The sequence below is a fragment of the Hylobates moloch genome, unplaced genomic scaffold, assembly GCF_009828535.3.
Source record: "Hylobates moloch isolate HMO894 unplaced genomic scaffold, HMol_V3 SCAFFOLD_18, whole genome shotgun sequence".
NCBI classification, from domain to species: domain Eukaryota; kingdom Metazoa; phylum Chordata; class Mammalia; order Primates; family Hylobatidae; genus Hylobates; species Hylobates moloch.
This window is the reverse complement of record NW_026652293.1, coordinates 78,030,913-78,043,354: the sequence shown is the minus strand read 5'-3', so window position 1 is coordinate 78,043,354 and position 12,442 is coordinate 78,030,913. Positions and strand designations below refer to the sequence as shown.

At 45.4% G+C, this 12,442-nt stretch overlaps 1 protein-coding gene across 2 annotated transcripts in view; it reads right to left on the bottom strand.

Moving 5' to 3' along the window:
* Positions 1-12,442, bottom strand: part of KIF26B (kinesin family member 26B) — a 568,473-nt gene that overhangs the window by 169,099 nt on the left and 386,932 nt on the right. For both annotated transcript variants that reach the window (XM_032136981.2, XM_058430513.1), the window contains one exon: positions 5,656-5,839. In XM_032136981.2, coding sequence (XP_031992872.1) covers positions 5,656-5,839 — 184 coding nt within the window. The remainder of the gene's footprint in view (positions 1-5,655; positions 5,840-12,442) is intronic.

Genomic DNA, 12,442 nt, shown 5'->3' with positions numbered 1-12,442 from the left:
CTCCATTCAATTTTTTATGTTCCTTCCAAATTCTAGAGAGTCTGTTCTCTTGATGCTAGGATTCACCTATCAGAATTTTCTGATATTACTCAAATATGTTTGGGGAGAAAAGGGGTAGGTGCTGATCACAGTTGTTCTTTTGAGGCATCCCTGGAGATTGTAAGAGAAAGATGGCTCCCTTGCCCTTCGTGCTTTATGTATTTCCCTTCAGGTATTCTTCGGGGAAGAGGAGAACCAACCAACCTACAGGTTGATTGTCATCAGTCCAATATGACTGTCACCATTACCATTCTCACTTTTAAAAATGCTGATGCACCATGGTGTGGCTGCAGAGCCATATACTTAGCAAGTCAAACAGATAACATGCTTTGCTCTGGAAGCCTGTATTCCAAGACAAAAAGCTCTGACATTAAGCTCTGACATACTAACAAATGAACCTTAGACATAGATGTCAATTAATTGTGCAAACAAATTTTATGAAGAACGCTGACTGACTTAGGAGAAGGAACCGTTTTCAAACAGATTAGAAGCATCATTTACATATAAGCCAAGTCAGTGAAATATAAATGGGGACTAAGCTGCTTTGATCCACTAATCGTCTTTATCTGTTTATTAAGAATATCTCTATAAGACTACTTAGTAGCATAATTTCTTTATGTAACTTGAAAGTGAGACCGAATCATTTTAAGCCTACAATCCTCACTTTTCCTTAAATCACACTGTCCTTCATATTGGCCCAAATTGGTGAGCTTTCTAAGACTGACTGGAATAAAGCACTAAATTATAAATGCCATAAGGACAGGTGCTCTGCCTTGTCCATTATTTCAGACCTAAGCCTACTGCTCAGCACAGTACCTGACACATAGTAGGTGCTTAATAAATATTTGCTGTGGGCCGGGCATGGTGGCTCACGCCTGTAATCCTAGCACTTTGGGAGGCTGAGGTGGGCAGATCACTGGAGGTCAGGAGTTTGAGACCAGCCTGGCCAAGATGGAGAAACCCCGTCTCTACTAAAAATACAAAAATGAGCTGGGTGTGGTGGTGGGTGCCTGAAATCCCAGCTACTCGGGAGGCTGAGGCAGGAGAATCACTTGAACCCGGGAGGTGGAGGTTCAAGTGAGCCAAGATTGTACCACTGCACTCCAGCCTGGAAGACAGAGCGAGACTCTGTCTCAAGAAAAAAAAAATTGCTGCATATCAGGAAATGCTCTGGGGGCAGAGGATCCTGAGATGTTTTGTGTGTGTGTGTGGGGGTGTGTGTGTGTGTGTGTGTGTGTGTGTGTGCATGTGTGTGTGCATGCCTCAAATCCAAGTACATGGAAGTTACCTCCATTTCTTCCATCGACATGGCCTCCAGAAAAGCTTTTGCCTCAAGAGGTGCTCAGTGCCCAGCAATGACTCCCTGGTGGTGGTTGGGAAGTGGGGTTATTGCTGGAAACAGCAGGGAGTGGGAAGGAGGGAAGGGATGGGATAGCACGCCTCCCTTCTCCCTCATTCTGTGTATCTATTCTTGGCTGTTATTCCCCTTCCTCTCCCAATCCTGACCCTGAAAAGTATGTCTTTCCCCACTGGACAAAGGCAACTGGTTCCCAATGTTATTTTGCTACCACTGCGGTTCCATGACACTCTTGCCTCCACCCCAAATTGTCAAGTGTCATGTTTATCTAGTGACAGCCAGTGATACAGCAGGAAATAAAATGGCCGAAAGGTCCTGACTTCTTGACCTGCTTCTGGAGTCACTGGAAAACCTGTTACCTTCACTGGGCCTCAGTTTTCTTATCTACTAAATAAGAAGTTGCTCTAGGGCCGGGCGCGGTGGCTCACGCTTGCAATCCCAGCACTTTGGGAGGCCGAGGCGGGCAGATCACGAGGTCAGGAGATCGAGACCACGGTGAAACCCCGTCTCTACTAAAAATACAAAAAAAAATTAGCCGGGCGTGGTGGCGGGCACCTGTAGTCCCAGCTACTCGGAGAGGCTGAGGCAGGAGAATGGCGTGAACCCGGGAGGCGGAGCTTGCAGTGAGCCGAGACTGCGCCACTGCACTCCAGCCTGGGCGACACAGCAAGACTCCGCCTCAAAAAAAAAAAAAAAAGAAGTTGCTCTAAATAAACCTATGAAATCCGTTCCTATGGAGGAAGACCTTCCAGGTTTCCAGAGGGAGGTGGTGGGTGGCTGAGGCCTGAGGGGCAGTGGTCGGGCTGGGTGACAACACTGTCACCTTCAGGGCCATCTCAAGCGTTGGAGATTCCTGCTCCCCTCCTCCACTCTAGGAGGCTCCAGGTCAGGTTTAAATAATCAATCAACTTGCTTTTGGGAATTCAATCAAACTTGTCTACCTCAAACCCGCCGATTTATATATAGCGCCAATTATTTATGTTCTATATTAAACTCCACTGTATTTCTTGGTGATATTAAAATATAAATTATGCAACAGAGATAAATTGATGGAAATTTTTCCACATGGGTATAAAGAACTGCTGTTCCTAATGATGGTGAGATATCAGTGGAGGTGGAGAAAGCAGGAGTCTGGGAAGATGGGCCTTCGCTGAGGTCTGGCAGTTTGGCACCATATGGCAGGGCAGAGTAAGAGCGTGCTGAAATGGGAGAACCAGATGCTCTGTGCAGGAAGAGGCAGGGTCTTGCTAACTTCTCACTTTTCTTTTTCTTTTTTATTGAGATGGAGTCTCACTCTGTCGCCAAGGCTGGAGTACAGTGGCGCAATCTCTGCTCACTGCAACCTCTGCCTCCCAGGTTCAAGCGATTCTCCTGCCTCAGCCTCCTGAGTAGCTGGGATTACAGGTGTGCGCCGCCACGCTTGGCTAATTTTTGTATTTTTAGTAGAGACGGGGTTTCACCATGTTAGTCAGGCTGGTCTCGAACCCCTGACCTCGTGATCCGCCCGCCTCGGCCTCCCAAAGTGCTTGGATTACAGGCATGAGCAACCGTGCCCAGCCAACTTCTTGTTCCGGTCATGGTACACATTCTCTCCAACTGTCACTTCCTCCCCCGCACTGTCACCCACACCCCAGAAACCTGAACAGAACAGGAGGGTGGACTCGGCTGCCACGTGGCCACTGGTCATATGGAAGCCACACCTTCTGTTATGTTCTGTGACCCCAGGCCAATGCCCCACTCCAAGACACGGTCTCATGGGTGAACTCAGGGCTTTGATTGCATTTTGGATTGCAAATGAGTGAGAGAGATATCTTTAATTTAAAAAAAAATGTGAAATGCAAACTTTAGTTTACTAACAAGCATAACTCCTCATGGGAAGGCCCCGTACCTGTGGTCACTACATATGGTACATCATCAAATCAAGATTGGACCAGTGTCCTTTGCCCTCCAAACTATTTTTGTGTCAGTGCTGGGTCATCCCGCTGGCTGGGACACTCTTTCTGCTGTTTTGGTCCCTGGCCTTGGCACCCTGATGTCCTTGTCTCAGAATTCCAGGGAGGTCATTAGGGATAGAGGGGGAGAGGTCAGAGCCACCTGAAGATGCATCCACATCAACCCTTTTAGGAACCACAGACGAGGCCAGTACTGTAGATGCAGGAGGACGGTTTCTGATGTGCTTCATTTTGAGGGGCCCTGGACAGGGCTGTATGGGGGTACATGAGCACCCCAGGTTGGCTAATCATCTGGCACCTTTTCAAGGAGATACCACTTAAACATCTGCTCACACTTATTCAGAAGAGAAGTGGGGTGTGGCTTAGAGCACAGAAGGGGAAGGTCACTGCACTGACAGCTTGATTTCACTGTGTCCAGGGCAGTTCAGCTCCGCCACTGAAGTTCCAAATCCCTCTTTGCAAAACAAGAGCCCATGTACACTTAAAAGCAGTTCAGATGGTACATTTTATGTTATCTGTATCTCACCACAATTAAAAATAAAAAAAATGTAAAAAAGAATAGAAGATCCCTGCAGTTACTTGGACCCACTCTCCTTAGAAGGCAGCGAATCAACCATCCACGATCACACCCGTGTGCCCCTGTGGGGTACCATGACCCCTCTTCGGGGGCTCCCACCCACTGAGTCCTGTCCTGGACAGGAGTCCTGGTCCACACTGTTTTTCCCACTTGCTTCCATGTCCCGTGATGCTGGGGCAGGCCGTGCAGATAGCCCAGGCCGCCGCCCTGCCTCCTTGGGTCTTACTGTACTGCTGGGCCTGGGAAAGCCCTCAGCTGAAAACTGTCTGCCCGGCCCACCACCAAGGAAAGCTCCAGGACTGGGTGCTTCCCATCAGAGGAAGCATTGCTCTGTTCAATGGAAGTTTTTTAAAAACAGAGACACCCTGTGGCCCAGGCTGGAGTGCAGTGGCACGACCATTGCTCACTGCAGCCTCAAACGCCTGGGCTCAAGTGACCCTCCCTTGTTAGCCTCCTGAGTAGCTGGGACTACAGGCATCTGCCACTGTGCCCAGCTGACTTTTAAATTTTTTGTAGAGACAGGGTCTTGCTATGTTACCCAGGCTGGTCTCGAACTCTTGGCCTCAAGTGCTCCTCTTGCTGCGGCCTCCCAAAGCTCTGGAATTACAGGTGTGAGCCACAGTGCCTGACCTATTCCATGTAATCTTGAAATTTAAACTCTTCTTGGGAAAAGTGCCACATGAAGTTAATACCTTCCCAACAAGGTGGGAAGGACACGGGAGAAACTGGGAAAGGAGAAAAGAAGAGAGGGTAGAGGGTGTAAGGGAAGACTCCAGAGAGACAGAGGCCTTCTGAGGCCCAGAAACCCAGGCATGACCATGTGTGGGTACCCAGGGGACTGGCAGTCTGCGATCTGAGCAAGTAAAATCTCAGTCCGCACAGTTTAGTAGTTGCTCCAGAGCTTCGGCAAGACTAGCAACTCCAGCCAAACGAAGCCCAGGGCTGGAGTCAGGTTAAGCCTGCAAAGGACCAGTGAGGTCGTGTGCACCACTCCTACTTTTGATAAAAACAAAAAATAAAACTGCCACCTCTTTCTTTCACTACGTGTTTGTATAAGCCCTGGCTTATTCACCAATGATGAGTAAACCGTGAGTTACTTCACCCAAATGCTTTTCTCAGAAGGGAGAAAGAACTTAGAAATGACATTCAAAAACAAAGTTAGCCCAAGTGTAGCTGAGCAACAGCTTGTAAGCACGATCCTACATCTCTTCCCAAGCATTTGTAACAATTCGAAATCGCACTTGTTGGCTAGAAAGGCATAACTGCAAACGCTCCTCACAAATCCCCTCGGCGGTCTGGTTCAAAGCACAAATCAGGATTTCTCTGAAGAGGAGGGAAAAACCCGAAAGTGTCACAGGGAAATTATGAGGCCTCATTACGTCTCATTTCTGTACCTTGTACTGTGGCTTCCCTCGGTCTCCTACCCCTGCCTTGGTATTTTCTGCCTTTGTGTCTTTTCTTTAAATGGCCACGATTCTGTCAAACAATGCAAAGCTGATTTTTCCCACCAAAAGCAAATCAGATCTCTTACAATTTGAAGGTCCTAGTTTACTACTTAGTGTATGCAACCCATGACCATTTTCAGGACTTGCAAATGAATTTCATGTTGCCTCCTTTTCTCCCTGGCACCGTCTTATTTTAATACATTGGAGCCCTCATTTTCTTCTTCCTGAAACTTGATCCAGAACCTCACACATCAGGCAAATGGCAGGGATGGTGGATGGTCCTACCTTGCCCAGCCCCGGGGTGTCCTTCACCTTGTTGACAGCCCTCAGCAGACAGGGTGGGGCTGGGGGAGGGGAGGTCTGCAGAATCCCACTGAAGCTGGTGGCAAAGAGCGGTGGCTCGGCAGCAGGAGAAGTGGAAGGCCGATGTTTCTTCTTTTTAGAAGACAGATTTAACTTCTGGGCAGCTCTGGAGGGGAAAACATAAAACAGGAACAATAAGGGGAAAATGATTGTACAATCAGATATGCTAGGCTTACTTCGTTTTCTTTCTCTTTTTTTGGAGGGGGGCTATCTTTCTTTAATTTTATTATTATGCTTTAGGTTTTAGGGTACATGTTTTCTTTCTCTTAAAAAACCCCTCATTCTTCCTGAGGCCTAATCATTCCTTCTCTCCTCCTGCTCAGTGTCCTCTGTAGCCATCCCTTACTATAACAGAGTGAACTTAACGAGCTACCCAATCATTTATACAGCAAAAGGAAAAACAAAGCCATAAAATAGCAGGATTCTGCAATCACGATTTACAAAGAATTATTTGTTATCCACCAACATTCAGCTTAAGCAGGAACAAAGCCGGGCATCTTTGGGGATAAGGGCACCCATTAAGTTAATCACTCCACAACTTCTCTGGCATAAACTCAAGTGCGAGAGACCTCATGAGCCAATTTAAAAACTCTAACACCTTGTAAAATCCAAACCAGTCTGATGAAGAACCATGTGGAGACCAGTCAAGGCATGCTATGTACAGGGCACTGGAAGAAAAACACAAGCCCCAGTGCAACGGGAAAAATCAAACTGGTTTTAGAAATATAACACCAAATGAGAAGGTGAACTCCTGCCAGGGTGCAGGGCGCTGAGGCTATGGTCTGCTCACGTAGAGAAGAGGATATTGTGCAGGGAGGTCTTTAAATACAAAATGCAATTCATGGTCAAGTGCAAGGATTAAGGGGTCAAAGCATTAAAGGGCGCATAGAGTGTGAAGGCAGGGAAAGGTGGGAGGAGAGGCTGTTGGCATCATTAATAACATAGGCTGCTCCAATGACATTGTCCATCACTCAAGAATCCTGTAACACTTAAAACATGATAACCTTGGCCAGGCATGGTGGCTCACACCTGTAATCCCAGCACTTTGGGAGGCCGAGGCAGGCAGCTCACCTGAGGTCAGGAGTTCGAGACCAGCCTGGCCAACATGGAGAAACCCCGTCTCTACTAAAAATACAAAAATTAACCGGGTGTGGTGGCACATGCCTGTAATCCCAGCTACTCGGGAGGCTGAGGCAGGAGAATCACTTGAACCCAGGAGGCGGAGGTTGCAGTGAGCCCACATAGCGCCACTGCACTCCAGGCTGGGCGACAGAGCGAGACTCCATCTCAAAAGAAAAAAAAAAAAACAAAACCATGATAATCTTATTACAGAAAAGAAGAAGAAAACAGGGGAAGGGGCAGTGTGAGGCAAAGGCATTTCACAGACTCTAATATACTCACTTCTGGATTAATTCTTGATGTTTACACACTAAACTCTTATTCTAAGAATTCTAATTTCCTCATCAAATGTTTGAAATGTTCGAGCTGCTGCTTAAAATGAAAGGACCACGCTGACTTTATTCTACTGATTAAAACGTTATAATTCATCCAATGTTCTTACCAGTTGCAGAACACATCACGAGAGAGGCAGGTTGGAAAGACAAAAGCAACACCGTTTGCACCACCTCTCCCTCCCCGACCCCAGTCTCTTTTAATGGTCTGGGATAGTTGGTTTTAATTCTGTATCATAAATGTCATCCTTTTGACAAATTCCGAGCTAAAAAGTTGCCACTGCACAAATACAGCAAATGGTGTTACCGTTTCAAAGCTTAATTTTTCTCATCTGTAAAACTGAAAATCTATTTTACAAGAGTGAAATACAGGGAATGAGATAAGTGAGGAATTACCGATTTTGATGGGAAGATACCCTAAGTCACCCTATTGTGGGATGATTAGAAAGGGAAGGCACGGGACACTTTCTTTTCAATCAGTGAAAAGAAAAAACTAGGAATACTTTTTTTTCATGATTTCATTTCTACCCTTCCTGGCACTTTCCTTCTAAAATCAAGGGTGAAATGGAATTATTCAATGACTAGTCATTCCCTTTGAGATTCTCTCCCTAAATGAACAGCGACTCATCCCAGGTCAGTCATTGGCACAAAGCATCACGTGGCCTTCTGACACCTGCACGCACCTCTGCTCAGTGATCCCTCCCTGCTTGCAAGCCGGCCTGCCTGTGTCTCAGAGGACTAGAAGAAGAAGGAAGATAGTGAGCTGCTAGGAACTAAAAGGTGGTGTTTGTTCATCTACATTCAGGGTTCCTTTTCACAGTGTACAAAGGACCAGGTGATGGCCATGGTTCCCACTCCCCTACCAGCTGGGGTTCCCAGTCCACATGGAGAGACAGACAGGGGAAGGAGTGACACTGAAAGGCAGCTTAGAACGGGCAGTAGCCTCATGGTTGTTTCCTTTTTCTTATCTCTGCCACCCATGCCCACCCCACACATCCCCTGATGTTTTCCAAGGAGAAAAGCAAAGATCCTTGAAAGTAAAGCACACCCCAGGATATCCCTCCAAGGTTTCCCTCCTCCCTCTCCCTCCTACAAACTTTCACGCTACTAGATCATTCCCAACAGCACATAGACACGTTGTTCTTTCTCTCATCTTAAAACATAAAACACAAATCCTTCTCCTGATTCTTCTTCCGCAGCCAGCTACTGTTCTACTTCCTCGCCCATCTTGGCAGCAAAACTCAGGGAAAGTGTTGTCTGTGCTGGCCTTCTCCAGTCCCTCTCCTTCCATTATCTATAAGCTCATTTCATTCAGGCATGCGTCCCACGACTCATCTGAAACTGCTCGTCTGGGTTCCCAATGACCACCATGATTGCTCAAGTTAATGGTTCTCAGCCCCATCTTGACCTATCAGAGCACTGAGTAGGTCCTTCTTCCTTGACACACTTTCTACTCGGTTTCTAGGACACCCTGGCCATTCCTTTCCAGTTTCCTTTGCTGGTTCCCTCTCTTCTGCCCAGCTTCTTCACGATGGAGGCCTCAGGGGTCAGTCCTTGTCCTCTTTACTGCTTCACTCAACGCTTCGGTGTTATCTTCCAGGATTACGATTTAAATAACATCCTTAATGCCTAAGATTAATCAATTTTTTATTTCCAGCTTAGATCCCTCTCTGGAAATCCTTATTTATGTATCTAATTACCTCTTCAACAATTCCACTTGGATAGCTAATAAACATCTCAAGCTTGACATCTCTAAAACTGAAGTCCTGATTTTTTTTCTGCAAAGCTGTTACACATTCAGCCTTTCCTGTATCAGAAAATGGCAATTCCATCCTTCCAATGACTTCTTCCGTGCGGACCTGTCTTCTTCTCACACATCTAATCCATCAGGAAGTTTTGTTGGCTAAAACTTCAAAGTAGATCTGTGATCCCATGACCTCTCACCACCTTTACTACCATCTTGGTCAGAGCCACAGACTTCTCTTGCTGGATGGCTGCCACAGTCTCCTAACTTGTCTCCCATCTTCTGTACTCACTCACCACCTGCCTATTCACCCAGAAGCCAGAGTAACTCTTTTAAAATTTAAGTCTGCTCAAGGCCCTCCCTTTGGCTCTCCATATCACTCAGAGTAAAAGCCAAAGTACTTGCAGTGGCCTATAAAGCCTGCGTGGTCTGCCCCTTCCCCCCATATCCCTCAGACCACCTTTCCTACTACTCTCTTCTTTGATGATTCTGCTCCAGTCATCCTAGCCTCCAAATACTCTTGGTCCAATCCCCATCTCAGGGCCTTTGCACAGGCTCTTGCATCAGCCTGGAATGCTCTGCCCAGATGGAGACGGGCATAAGGGCTCACTCCCTCATCTCCTTTAAATCTTTGCTCAAATGTTACCTTATCTATGAATCTACCTTGCCCATCATGGCAGACAGTACTTTCCAAAGATGGCTGCATCCATGTGTCTCCCACATGCACTTCTTACAACCTGACATTGATACTCTCCCCTTGAGAGGTGGGGGTCTATGTTCCTTCTTGAACCCAAGCAAAACTCTGAAATTGCCCTGGCCAACATAATGTAATGGAAGTGATGCTGTAGAGCGTCTGAGCTTCAGATACAAAAGGCAGTAATGGCCTCTCCCTAGCTCCCTTTCTTGAGACACTCACCCTGGGAATGCAGCTCTCATGCTGTGAGGAAGCCCAGGTCACATGGAGAAGGTCATGTGGAAAAGAACTGAGGACCACAGAAGACAGCCAGTATCAACTGCCAGACATATGAAGGAATGAGCCTTTAGAGGATTCCAGATGCCATCCTTCAAGTCTTCTGCCTGAGGTCCCAGACATCATGGAACAGAGACAAATCACACCCACTAAGTCTTATCTGAATTTTAGGCCTCCAGAAACCTCGAGAGATGATAAATGATCATTGTTGCTTTTAGCCACTAAGTTTTGGGGGTAATTTGTCACACAGCCACAGTAAATAAAACACCACTCACTCCCAGACTCCTAATTTCCATTATCTTGGTTGTTCACAACCATGACACCTGTTATCTTGTAACATAGCAGATGCTTTACTTAGTTACCATGTTTATTGCTTACGATCTGTTTCCCCTCTAGAATGTAAATTTTAGCAGGGAAGAGAGCTCACGGTATGTTTTGAATGAATGAACGAAGACTACAGGAGCTGGGGATATTTGGCCTGGAGAAAAGAAACCTGGAGAAAGAGGAAGGAAAGAGTCTTTGAAGAAAGCTCTCTTTAAAGAAATGAACAAATGACATGTGGAAGTATCTTTCAAGCAAGGATGCCGGATACTTTCATAAGCCATTTTTTTGAATCTCAGAAGCCCTGGTGAGGAGAACAATATTACCCCCATTTAACAGACAAACAAATGAAGCTCAAGGCAGTTAAATCCTGAGGCCTTTCTGACCTAGTTTGAACATCCAGCTGCCTAGATGCTAGGTAGATAATCTTAGGCAAGTTACCTAAATTCCGATAATGTTTATAAAGGCCTAAGCATAGTGCCTGGCACATAGTTGGCACATGACAATGCTATTATCATCATCATGACTATTATAAATATTATTATCAAGCCTCAGTTTCCACATAAGTAAGATGAAGCAAAAATAATAGCTACTGTTTTAGACTTTTTATGAGAATTTAATGACAGTACATGTAAAACATTTAGTACACTAATCAATGATCCTTTGAACGAATATAATAAATAATAAGTAGCAGAGCCGAGGCTGAATCTAGGTCTATGTGTCCTGTATTGTACTGTATTATATCTGAATAGGGGTTAAACCTATGTAATACAGGTACCAAAGCAGTAGATGAAATGCAAAAGCATCTTTAGCTTGATAAGTATAAGAGACATTTTTCCCAAAATTGGAGTAACCCACTAGTGATGTGTTGGCTTCATAAAATAGTGAGTGTTTTTTGTCACTGAAAATATCCAAATGGTGGGTAGAAAACCACTTACCAGGAATACGAGGGAGAGGGATGCGTGCAGTGGGGAACCACCACCATTTCCAGTATAGAGATTCTGCAATGACTCCTGGACCCTACTCCATTTAGGAAAGCCTCTGTTGGCTTCAGTGCAGAAAAACAGCGATAGAGGAAGTCATCTTGAGAATGCATATAAAATTATTTTCTTAAAATGTGTGTATAAAATAAATATATCAGGAAATTTTCAGAATACTAAAAATTAATATAATCACATTTTTATAGCCATAGATTCTATAATAGCATTTTATCTTTGACATCGTGATAACCAGCTGTTTGATCTTTACTTTATATATTCCAATTTCTTAGAGGTCAGCAGCTTCAGTTCTTTTCACACAGCACTTCAATGACACAGAGAAGAGAAGGTTAAGGTTGAGAAATCATTCATGTATAATTGTATTATTCAGGGACATAAAGGAGAGGCAGTCATGAAAGAATTGAAAAGGTAAAGACAGCTGGGCGCAGCGGCTCACGCCTGTAATCCCAGCACTTTGGGAGGCCGAGGTGGGCGGATCACTTAAGGTCAGGAGTTCGAGACCAGCCTGGCCAACATGGTGAGACCCCATCTCAACTAAAATCCAAAAACTAGCCGAGCATGGCGGCACATGCCTGTAATGCCAGCTACTCAGGTGGCTGAGGTGGGAGAATCGCTTGAACCTGGGAGGTAGAGGTTGCAGTGAGCCGAGATCGTGCCGCTGCACTCCAGCCTGGGCAACAGAGCAACACTCCATCTCAAAAAAAAAAAAAAAAGAAAGAAAAGGTAAAGACATTTTGACTGGAAGTATGTTATGTAATTAATGCCTGATAAGTTCTTTCTTTCATAGGAAAAAACGAATGGGTTGTTTTATAAGATTTCCAGTAGCAGAAAAATTAACTTAAAAACTACCATAAGCAATATTTACTTGTCTTGTTCTTACCAAGATAGTACAATATATTTCCTAAAGCTATTTATCCCAGCATACATCTTTAAACACCTATTAGCTTCATATAATTATCTGTGCCTTATTTCAAGGAAAAAGTCTCTCTAGCAGGATGAAATTAATATTTCCTGAACACCTATAAAAAAAAAAGCAGGCCAGGCGCAGTGGCTCACACCTGTAATCCCAGCACTCTGGGAGGCCAAGGCAGGCAGATCACGAGGTCAGGAGTTCAAGACCAGCCTGGCTAACATGGTGAAACCCCACCTCTACTGAAAATACAAAAATTAGCCGGGCATGGTGGTGCACACCTATAATCCTAGCTACTCAGGAGGTTGAGGCAGG